General features: G+C 39.1%; 1 protein-coding gene across 2 annotated transcripts in view; it reads left to right on the top strand.

Moving 5' to 3' along the window:
* LOC122813124 (phosphofurin acidic cluster sorting protein 1-like) overlaps positions 1–12,594 on the top strand; it is a 3,500,289-nt gene that overhangs the window by 2,421,691 nt on the left and 1,066,004 nt on the right. The window contains exon 19 of one of the 2 annotated variants that reach the window (XM_044085266.1): positions 5,257–5,289. The exons of the other annotated variant lie outside the window; for it this stretch is intronic. Coding sequence (XP_043941201.1) covers positions 5,257–5,289 — 33 coding nt within the window. The remainder of the gene's footprint in view (positions 1–5,256; positions 5,290–12,594) is intronic. 2 annotated transcript variants of the gene reach the window in all.

Here is a 12,594-nt window from a genome sequence, read left to right on the forward strand (position 1 = left end):
GCCAGTTGGCTGTCCAGCAGATGATAAAAGGGTTTATACCAAAATTAGTGAGCTTGTCTGTAATGCCTGAATGGGGTAGTGTATCAAAAGCCTTGGCCAGGTTGAGGTAAGCTGTGTGTACAGTCTTACATTCATCCAGTGCTTTGGTGACCCTCTTAAAAAAAGTCCACTAGACTTAATGGGCATGACTGTCCTTTAGCAAAGTCGAACTGTGATGGGTCCAGTGTTTGCAGGTTACCTATCTCTTCATTTATCATGCCCATGATGATTCTTTCCGTGGCCTTCCATATGAGGCTGGTCAGACTTATAGACCTGTAGTTACCCATATCAGTGGCTGAACCTCCTTTGTGCAAGGGAATGACTGTAGCCACCTTTCATTCCTCGGGCACAAATCCTGACTGCAGGCTGCGGTTGAAAAGTGATTCAAGTGGATCAGAGAGGTCATGTTTCATGCTATTTACCAAGGATCCCAGGATGTTATCAGGGACCATCGATACAGTGTTTTTGGCCTTGAAAAGTGTATTGATGACCTGTTCCCTATTAATGGTTGGGAGGATTGTGGCATGCAGTATTTCCTTTGGACTATTTGGGGGAGTTGGGGGGAGAAATTTGAGCTGAACCTGTCAGCCAAAAGGTTGGCAATGGCCTCCAGTTCAGTTTGGGTAATACCATTCACAATGAGTTCTGGGCATGGTTGTGTATTTTCCCTGAAATTACAGACATAGCTGTAGAAAACTTTGTGATTGTCCTTTGCTTGAGAAGCAATTATTTCCTTCAAATTTAGCCTTTGAAGTATTAATTAATCCTATTAGCTGCCTGTGTAGATTGATCAGGGAGCTTTTAGTATACAGTTGGCCAAGATTTTTTTTCTTTTGTTATATAACTGATTGATAATGTGATTCCACCAAAGTGTCTTGCCTTTTGAGTTTGTCTTATTATTAATATGAAGGGATACAGCTTGCTCTATACAACTATCAGTATGCCTATACAGATATTTTGTAAATAGTTGAGGGTGCTTGCAGTTTAGCCATGGTGTTGCTTAGCAGAGAGAGGTTAGCCTTAGAATAGTTCCTAAAGTTTTTTGGTTTTGCCGGATCCATGGATTTAATTTTTATTTCAAGGAAAACTGCCTTATGGTCAGATCTGATGAGCAAAGACATTACATTGGGTGAGGAACAACGGCCCCACGTTTGTGAGTTAGGGTTGCCACCTTTTGTTGTGGCTAAAACTGGAGTAAGGCCACACCCCTCACATCACCTGTAACATCACCCATCCCTGCACTCTGTCCCACCCACAGTCTGTCTATTTTGTAATGTCACTATGACATCACTTGATAGGGAATACCCTCTTTTCTGTTCCTCATGCCTGCTTTCAGCCAATTTACTATGCTTTTCTGTAAAAAAGCATAGTAAATCAACCGATTTAACAAACTCTGATAGTCTGTTTCCTTTTTTGAAACAGAATACTGGGGTTTGTATAGTGTTTTCTGGACTACTAGAGAATAGATTTGATTTCCGGATAGTCCGGAAAAAAATTGGAAGGGTGGCAACCCTATTGTGAGTACAAGGTCAAGAATGTTTGTATCCCTGGTAGGAGAATGGTCCAACTGTTCCAGGATGTTGGTATTAACAAAGTTTAGTAATCACTGGGGTTGTGCATTAGAAGTGGTATAGGATTCCTAATCTATAAAGGGGTAGTTGAGATCCCACATTAATATTGTATTGGGTTGAACGGTGATGGACTCTAGTACATTAAGGTAGGTAGTATGGGTTTCCTCGGACATGGAGGGGAACCTATAAGTTGCAAGGATATGTACGAGACCCTATTTATGGTGAGTTGCACATGTATGAGTTCCAGTGGATCATACACTTTAACTAGCTGGATGTGATGTTGGTTTTAATACAGACTAAGTCTTCTTCACCTTTAGTTCCCTGTGTGCACTAGGAGGGCTAAAAGTGTGAAAAGCAGTATAACCTTGCATTGCTGAGGTACTCTCAGTGACTTTAAACCTTGTCTTTTTTACTACACAAATGTCTTCGCTCTTCAGGGAGAAGAAGGCTTGCAGGGAGTGGAGTTTCTTGCTAAGACTTCTAGCATTGAGCAGTACCACATTCAGATATTCCTTCGTAGGTTCAGATAAATCGGGAGGTTTGAAAGTTTGTCATTTCCTAAAAAGGCACTATGGGAGTGGAAAAGGTCTTTGCCAATATCTGAACAGCTAGAGGTGGTCTGTCAACCATGTCCTCCCAGGCCATCAAATATTTTACCCCTTGGATTGATGCCAGAAGCTAAAACAGTTGTTAAAATCAGTCATTTTCTGTTGGTAACGTGGCATCATCCTTGGAGAAGGTAGTATGCTGCTCAGTTCTAGACTCATAAATGCCTGAGACACATAATCCGTGAGCTCGATCATGTGTCGCTTCCTGTAGTCAGGGGAGGTGTGTCTCAGGTCATTAACACCCCCATGGACTGTGACAGAGTCATACTGGTACCTGTGGTTCAATGATCTGAGTGCCTGTGTGACGTGTTGGATCCTTGACCCAGTTAGATAGCTAACTCTGCCAAGTTCATTGAAGAAGTTGTTGCAAGCACAGTGTCAGTGGCTCAGCAAGTAACACACAAACCTGTGATGTTTCTGGGTTCAGAAGGCTGCAGGTCATATTTCCACTCCAGGTTTTTGGATTCATTTGCCTGGTACTGTCAGTGTAGTGTATTGCAGTGTAGTGTAAGGGGTGCTACTCCTGAGGGGTTCCCTATTAAGTGATCGAAACCTTAGGTTATTGAACACCTAAAGGTCGATCACTAAATGTCAAAGTCTGAAAACTGCGAAAGGCCGTTTCCACACAGGGAAACGAGTCGTTTGGCCGTTATGTGGATTTTGTCTTTCTCCGCCATAGAGCAATCTCGGAGTTTGTGTATTTAGTTAGGGTTGGTCTGGGGAGCACACCCCCCTCCACATCGAGGCTGTGGGGGCAAAGCCCCCCCACTTCATTTCTGTTTACAACTTTTTTTTTTTTTGGCCAATGGCATTGTTTCCGTATGTGGAAATGGCTGTTTTTGAGCTTAAGGGTTCGACATTTAGTGATCGACCTTTAGGTGTTCGATAACCTAAGGTTTCGATCATGTGATATAGACTTTCTTGAGGTGCCATCCTTTGTCTGTGACATTAAACTGAGGTCCCATCTGTCTGAATTTTGGTAGCTCAGGTAGCTGTAAGTGACCTCATTGCACATAAAGAAAAAAGAATAGGAGAATTTCCATACAGTCTGACCAAATTATACCTTTTCAGTGTGAATTCCATCTTATTCTTTCCCTAAAGACAGAGCAGACGCCTAGTGATAATAACCCAGCAAAACTAACTCACTCACTAACTCACCAACTAAACTGATTTGAGCGGGATGTCAAGAAGAAGATCTAGCTGTTAGCTATTGCAGGAAGACTTCTTCAGGATCAGCTGATGTGTTTGAGGTGCAGTGTAGGTTGAAAAAAGTCACTGGCAGGTAACTCATTCTGAAATTAAAAAGCTCATTGTCGTTGTATCATATTGTGATATTGTGTACGAGAAGGGAAAGGTAAGACATTTAAATAGATCTCTTTAAAATAATTGAGGCATAGTCTGTACAGATAGATACAGAAAAGAAGCTGCAAGGTTTAGGAGTTTTATTCATAAGTATCCAAGTAAAGTGAAGGCAGCACATTACTTATGGCTAAAAAGGTCAACTAATGAGCCAATCCACATGGTTATCAAAGTATAAAAAATAACCAAAAAGTAGGTTACCTGGGGAAGAACTAGTTTATAAAGTTTTTTTTATTTTTTTGCAATTAAGTTGGATATGATAAAATAAGGCGTTGCAACACCATCATTTTGCTTATCTCCACTTAGCATGGGCTAGTCATTACCACATGCTTTTCCTTTCTTACTGAGTGAGGTCAACAACCTATAGTTTATTTCTTCCTTTTACAGGAATGACTCTCCCAGCTCCCATGTTTCTTTTTTTCTAAACCCAGAATATTAAATCTGCAGATGGTAATTAAGAGACAAGAAAAAAAAACTTGTTTAGATTCTAACAGGAATTTCCAAATATGTCTGCTGGATTATAGTAGAAATTAAATAATATTGAGATCCTCCTGAAACATTATACACAAGCTTGTTCACTCCTGAAAGCAAGGTGCAACATGTAGAGTTTGAAAGTGATCAGATTCTGTATGCCTGTGCAGCCAGTAGAGTCTGTAAGTATTTAAAGGCCTTTTACATAACTGGTTTTAACTGTGTCTTTTTATTCATTACAGTGTGGAATATGTAGATAAAGCCACTAGGTGGCATCAATATTCCATTAATCTTTTTGTAACCAAAATGTTTATGGCCTTCTTAAATTAAGATTACTTAGATAAATGTGCGACAAATATATTTTTTTATGTATGTATGCATGTATGTATGTATGGAGATGCTGTAGTCTGAAAAAAGGAGTGGAATTTTCTACCTACACCAGTGTGGGACATCTGTGTCAGATTTCTGAAGTAATAAGGCAACATTTTAAAAGGGAAAAGGTAGGTACGCCTGTACTTTTTATTTCATCTTAACAAAAACAACTGAGTACCATCTCACTTTCACAGATATACATTGTGCAACATATATGTCCCAAAGATATTTCTGTGAAAACAAGCTTGATACACAGAAGGCAACAACTGTGTTGTATTGATTAGGGCTATTATGATATCACAAAACAGCACTGTATTCATTAATACCTGGCTTTCCCTGCTTAAGTATATAAATATTCTATGAATTTATGCCAACATTTCACTATCACAATCACTTTGGTTCTACCAAGTCATCCATGACAAACTTTTAAATGTTTGGATTGTGAAGCATTTTTTAATTATAGTTGTATGTTTAGTTATAGTGCTGATAACTTGCTTTTAAAACATTTGTAACTATTCATCACTATGCAGGCATCTATTTGAAATTGTCAGTTTTGTATCTTCTGTCTATTGTATTCTCCTGGGCAGTCTGAAAATGATCCAGTGAGATTGTTGTTCTTCCCCAGGTAAAAAATGTAGATAAATAAACACAAATTTTACTGTAGCTGCTTAGAGATGGTAGATTATGCTGGCCTTTAAAGTAAAATGTTTGGAAAAGGGGTCCCATCAGCAACATTTAGATATATGTGTCAGGAATGTTATGAAGTGATGTACAAGTTTTAACTATGACTCTGAAGAGTTCTTTGCTTCTTTTTATGTCATTTTTTTGCATTCAAGGAAAAGAAGTTTGTATTTTGATTTTTATATCAGGTATCTGCTTTTTGCTGAACATTATCCTCCAACATTTTAATTTCATTTTGTACTGTGTATCACATTTTCTTTTAAACAAGTGCTTTCTTGTGTAAAACATTGTGAAAGTGTTAAAGATAGGCATGTTCTGTCATTCCTCTGTTGCTCTATAGCCATCAGTATTTGATTAAAGTCATTTGTTGAAATAAAAGAGTGCTTTGTGTTAGTTAATTTGTCGTCTCCCTTCTTATCTGTGAAGTTATTGTGTAGCTATGTTCTTGGATTGTGTAGTGCTGAGCTGTGAATCATGCATGAGATTTTCGTAAGAGCTAACCTTTGGGGGCAGAGAGCATTTACCAATTTTCACGCCTGTTAAAAATGTACAGGAGTGGGTGAGTGCTGTCTGAACCAGCAGTGTGCTTAAGGGATGAGGATGGTGTGTAGGAAGAAGCACTAATTGCTGGAAGCAGTCATCCAAATATTTTGTGCTGAGTTAAACATGTCTACATTTTAATGCAACAGATTATGATGTCATGCATGTTGTACTCTCATGTTCAAATTACTAACAGATGGAAACTGACAAGCATACCTCTCAACCTTTCTTCACCAAAATGCATGGTTATTGGTAAGATATATGACTGTTGTCGTTCAGTCTTGAGACTGGAAGTACAAAAAATTGCTATACTATCTTAATATGTATCATGTTTCTGGATTGTGAAGTATCATTCTTTCAAATTTCGTTGAGTAGTACAGTTTCAGTGTATATATATATATATATATATATATATATATATATATATATATATATATATATATATATATACTACCAGAAAAAGGTTTGGAAAGTTGAAATGAATGGCATACTGAGTGGAGTGACATTTGAAAGGTATGCTGGTTGCATTAAAACATGCCTATTGTCATTACATAAGAATTGCTTGTTAGTGTGTTATAGAATTACATTTATTTGATAACAGAAGAGCAAAGGGAGTTCCTGCTAAAAGTTGCCCCAGTATATTTCATTTCACTTGCACGACTCTTAAGTATTTGCAGTAGTGCTTCATTATAATTATAGTGTCCAAAAATAAGACTCTACTGTATACAAGTTTTCACTTAACTGTGCAGTTTATGAAGTCCTTGCTATGCCTGTATAGTGTGAGGATTGGTTACAGCTCTGTCTTGTCTGCTGTTTAAGTACATTCAAAGTTTCACCGCTACTAAATTTCTATTTTCTCCCTTAACCCTTCTGCACCTGTCTCAGACCGTGTTGAATGCCTCTGCACCCATGCTCCCTTGTAGGCTTCTCTGCTGCCTGCTTTTCTAATTGAAGCTGGGTCATATGATCCTCAGAAAAGACTTCGTCTGTGTGTGTCATGGAGGCAGGCAACTCACTAGTGAGAAGAACTTTATGTCCAGTAGTCTCTGGTCATATCTGTTCCATTGTACCCTGTGCGCGACCTTGGTGGCTTTCATCTGAGTTATTTCCAAAACCCTGATAACCTTTTCCTTGTTTAGCTTCCAGACGTTCACACACTACTCAAAGTGTGGCAGATAACCTTTTCCTTGTTTAGCTTCCAGAAGTTCACACACTACTCAAAGTGTGGCATGACTGGGGTCCAGCTGATTTGGAGCTTTACCTCTTTGCTTCTGGAATATGTCCCTCTGAGGATATACCCCAGCATTGTGTCAGCTGCTGCCAGTGGTCTCCTACTCCACTGCCAGTGGTCAGCACTCCTGGTTCCATTTATTGCTATCTTACCATCAGTTCTAGTCTGCAAGAGCTGTTACTTTTCACCAGGGCTACTGTGGCCCAAGTGCATTCAGCACTGAACCTCAAATGCCTGCTGTTGGCGCATCTGTTTAGTCATTTCAGATCCTTCCCTAGACTCTTTCCTCATGCTCCTGTACTGAACATTTGTGTCATCACTGATTTATCCTATCATTCAACAATGCAACAAACCATTTCCTTATTACTGAGTCTGCCTAACCCCTCCACTTTTTTAGCAGCTGCCTGTGCAGGACCAAGTCAAAGGCCTTGGCAATGTCTGGGTAGACCACATCTATGGGTACTACCTTGTGAAGCTGTCTTGCAATCCAGTCACAAAATAGGATCATATTTGTGTGACATCTTTTCTGACCATGAAACTGCTTCCTGGAGATTGCTGCCCTCCAGGACAATTGACAGCCATTTCATAAGACCCCTTTCCTCAAACCTCCCTGCCATTGTTACTTGGCCATTGTTTCATGGATTTTTTCAGCTTTACCCTCCTCTTTGTACCAAAGCTCCACAGCCATCCTCCTGTAGGCCACTTCTGCAGTCTTCAGGAATTTGTTGAAAACTTTCTTCAGGAGATCCACCAGTATGGAGGACTCTGGAAGGCAAGTCATCTAATCTTTGTATACTGTCTTCACTTAAGGAAGTCATTTCACTTTCAGTCTTCTCTCTATCTTACCATAATATAGCATTTGAAAAGACAGTAAATGTAGTAGCAAACTGGTGACTTTGCATGTATGAATGTTACTAGGTCAAGTGTGGAGGTAAATGCAATAAGGGAAAAAATTAATTTGGTTTACAGAAAAATAAAAATTAAATATTTCCATTTCATTGCATTAATATTTGGATTTTAAAGCATTCTAGGTATTTTTCCACATAAATATAGCGGGCTGTATTTTTTCTTCTTTATAAAGCATAGATAGTAACTTAAAGAGGAAATTAAATGAAGTCTCTGTGTCTTCTTCATTAGTTTTATATTTTAGTTTCTGTTGTGTGCTGCTAAATTGTTGATGTGTAAACACATTTTGTCTGTTCAAGTGAGCCTTGTGCTCCTAAAAAATGCCATATCCTGAATATTAAAAAGGAAAAGAAAGTGTTTACTCTTCCTAAGGTACACAACTGCCTAAACTCACATTTTAGATAACAAAACACAAATACAAGTTCCTGGCAGACTAGCCATTGCCATGGTTTTGTCATTTTAAAGTATAAACATGTATTGTAGTGGGCAGACTGTGCTTATTATTTAAGGCTATAATGAATCTAAATTTGACTGGGTGTTTTAGGTCTTTTATAACATTTAGAGTGCATAAATTCCTAGGAGCATTGGACCCGTTAAAGTTTTATTTATTCATGTTTATTTAAACCTCTTCAGAGGACAAATTGCACCATGTGACATCATTGTTATTGTCATGGTAGCAGAGAATGGTTTATGTAGCAAACAAATATAAAGACCCAGAGTATATTGCATGGAGAAGAACTGGCATAGATACAGCACACAAAGTCATTTTTTCTCAGTAACAAATGATGGGAATGAGAAAAGTAGATGCAGCAGATCAGTGATAAGCTATTAGTGTAGTGTAGTCTATATAGTTTAACAACACATTTTACAAAATATTATGTAGAATGCTAAGAAATTAAGTATGAGATTGCACTGATGTTGGTCTTGTGGGCTACTAGTAGTCTGGATTAAATTGCCAGTGAACAACCACACATACATATGAATAGCTAATAGAGGTCACTTCTTGGAAACATTCAAATATGACTTATTTGTATATGTTTCCAAGAAGTGACCTCTATTAGCTATTCATATGTGTGTGTGATTGTTCACTGGCAATTTAATCCAGATTACTAGTAGCCCACAAGACCAACATCAATGCAATCTCATACTTAATTTCTTAGCATTCTGCATAATATGGTCACTGGATCTGATACATTTTAATATTTCAGAGGAATGAATGGAAAATATGTATTTTTATAAGAAGTAACACGAGTCAACAACAGTGCTGCTGTGTAGCTGATGGGGCCTAAAATGGGTGAGAATGCACTTAGTTGAAAGAGTATCCAGAAATATGACAACTGAGTATTTTTTCCAAAAGATAGTAAGAGTCATAATAGGGCTACTGTATAGGGAGTGGGGGCTAACAGAGCTGAGAATGTACTTAGCAAGGATGGAGTAATGATCATAGGTTCATAGATTAGTACTAGGCTAACTGCCCTTGCGAGCCATTTTAAGCCTAGCCAATTATCCCTTGTGAGACTCAAACCCTGCACCTTGTGTTTGTAATGCAAACATATTAGCCATTAGGCCACCCTCCCAACCAATCAGCAATATGCAAGCTGTGATTCATTGCAAAGAAGTGTAGAGCAAATAGCCATAAATTAAATCTGTAGAGAATGAGTACACTTTTGGAAGGAAGGAAGTAGCAGAACTGGTGGGAAATGTCAAGTAGTTATACTAAATAGATTGAAAGAGAAAAGCAGTGTGAGAAAATGAGAAGAGGTTCCTCACACTCGAGAGTATAGATATCTGTGCAGTTACCGAGATGTGTTTTAAAGAGGCAGAGAGTACCCCAGTAGACCAAGGCATCAATGCCTTCCACACTTTTAGACCAGTAGTTGCACAGACAAGGGCTAAAGTTGGAGGTGTATAAATATACATCAGTAACAAGTATACCTCTGGAGTGGTCAAAAAGAACGACATGCTGGAGTTCCTCCACATGCAGATCACCATAGACAAAATCCTGTGCCTTATCAGAGCTAGATATAGGTCACCTTCCATGTCCCAAGAAGCTCACAATGCATACTTGGACTTACTGGAGACACTTACCATCCAACCTAACAGCATACTCATTGGAAACTTTAATTACCCCTCTATAGATTTGCAATTCTGCACAGCCTCAAATCTACAGTTTGGAATTTGTAAATACAAGCAACCTTAAACAAATAGTGACTGCATCTAACCAAAAGTAAGGCACTGGAAGGGTCACCAGCATAAAATCCACTGTTTTATTGATTGCACACAATAATAAAAAAGCATAAAGCACATCCAGAACGCATTAACTGTATCACCGCGTTTTCATCACAAAAACTTCTTCAGATGAGCATACCAACTTCTGAAGCCCCTTTGTATACAGAAACATTGATTGCTTGTGTATATATATATAGTATTTTTGCACTGTTTTTAAAAGTGTAACAGTTTGCTAATTGATTAATTGGGGATGTTTCTATATATAAAGGGGTTTCAGAAGTTGGTATGCTCATCTGAAGAAGTTTTTGTAACGAATATGCAGTGATACAGTTAATGCGTTCTGGATGTGCTTTACGCTTTTTTATTATTGTGTGCAATCAATAAAACAGTGGATTTTATTCTGGTGGACCTTCCAGTGCCTTACTTTTGGTTATCAGTTTGCTTTTGGCACGTTTTTCCCTTTCTTTGTTTATTAGTGAATACACCTACTACAGGCTCCAACATACTCCTCATGCTCACAGATATGGGAGAATGCTGCACACTACCCAAATGTCTCAATCCTCCCGGATAAGGTCTGACCATAAAGCTGTCTCCTTTGAAATCAAAATCAACTATGTAATCCCATTAAAACTAGTGCCAGTTAGGAACTATTTCCAGGCAAATTGCATGTTATCATGTGATGGTTTCTCAAATTGCAGTGCCCCTCCAAACCCCAAGAACACACCAGCATTTGCTGAATTGCTGTCAGAAACCCAGTACAATCATATCAAAGGCTGCATAGAGGCTGATGTATTTACCAAAAGTAAGCACGGAACTAGTCCCAGAAACAAACCTCCTTTGTGGCATCCCAAATTAAACAGGATGTACAACAAAAGAGAAAAAAATATATAAAAAAATCAAGAAGGGTAATTCCAAATAAAGATAAAAACTCTCTCATCAAATTAAATAGGCAACTAAGAGGGCTAATTAGGTCAAGCAAAACCAACTTTGAGGTTAAGATATCCTTCCAGGTAAAACAAACCAAAAGGCCTTCTACAGCTATGTCAGAAACCTCAGAGGCAGCACACAGCAATGTGCTGAACTGGTGGTTAATGATGCCACATTCACCGAGCCTGGTGATGTAGCAAACCTGTTAGCAGAAAAATTGAGTTCCAGTTTTACCTACCTCTCACCCTTAATCCCTCCCCATAATATCCTCAAAACATCCCCTCCAGCTATAACTAGGGAGCATGTACTAGCTGCACTCACTAAACCCAAGAACATGGCCTCGGTGCGCCTAGATAACATCCCAGGATGCCTCCAGAATAGTTTAAAATACAACTTATCAGGACCCCTGGAGTCATTATTTAACAATATTCTTAAAACATGCTTTGTTCCACGTGAATGGAGGACGGTGAGGCTCATCCACCCTCATAAGAGAGAACCCTCAACATATCCTGAAAACTACAGATCCATTAATCTGACTAGTCTTATTTGCAAAGGCAAGGAAAGAATTATCATGGAAATTATCAACAAAGACATAGAACACATACAGATACTGGATTCATCCCAGTTTGTCTTTGTTAAAGGAAGGTCATGCTTACTGAATCTGGTGGACTTCAATGGATGAGGGGAAGACTATGCATACTGCCTACATAGATCTGGATAAGGCATTTGATACGAACCACTTTGGCAGTGTCAACATACTTAGAGAACTAGGTATAAACCCCTATGTAACATGCGGAATAGCTAGCTGGTTCACTGATAGGACCCAGGAGGTTAGAATTGGTAAGGCCACCTCCACAAAGAAGCTGATCATTAGTGGTGTCCCCTAGGGCTCTGGGCAAGGTTCACTCCTCTTTGGCATCTATTTCTCGGATGTCAAAGCCAATGTGAAAGGCCTCTGCCTAACCAAGTTTACAAATGATTGCAAACTAGGAGGAGTCTTTAAATTCCCCAAGACGAGAACACCCTTCAGGAAGGTCTAATGCAGACAAATGATTGGTGCCAAAGCCATGGCTTAAAACCCATTACCGAGAAATGCATTATAGTACCTTTTGGGAAGTTTGCCACCCCAGGTAACTACATCATCAATAAAACACCCTTTAAAGTTGAATCACCAGTCAGGAATCTGGGAAATCATGTAGACAGTAACCTAGCCTTTGGCCAACATGTGTCCAAGGTAGTAAGAAAATCCTTCTGTTTTAAGTAGAGTAGTCCAGTTTCAGATTTGCTGATCCCTGGACTGTGTATTTTAGTTCCTGTTACTGATTCATTGCCTTGCTTGGGAGGAGGGAAGTTTCTTTGCCTACCAGTGGGAGTGGGAAGCACTGAGCAACCTTTCTGTCTGTTTTGGTAAGGTTTCAGCCAGAAACTAGTAGCCCATTGGTCGTTTTGGGCCAATTCCTAGCTCTTTTCAGCCCCCTGCTATAAAACGCGGTATACGCGCGTTTTCCAGCTTGTACCAACTCAGCACAAGATCCTCGTGGTGGCCTGCAGAGTGTTCCAAGCAGCAGAGAGCTAAAGGAGCGACTTTCTACCTGATTATAAGTATTTTTGTGGCTTTACCTCTGTGAATAAGCGACTGCATTTCGCCTGTTTTTGGGAA

Source organism: Protopterus annectens, chromosome 1.part1, assembly GCF_019279795.1.
Source record: "Protopterus annectens isolate FY-2018-M chromosome 1.part1, PAN1.0, whole genome shotgun sequence".
Classification (NCBI taxonomy): Eukaryota; Metazoa; Chordata; order Ceratodontiformes; family Protopteridae; genus Protopterus; species Protopterus annectens.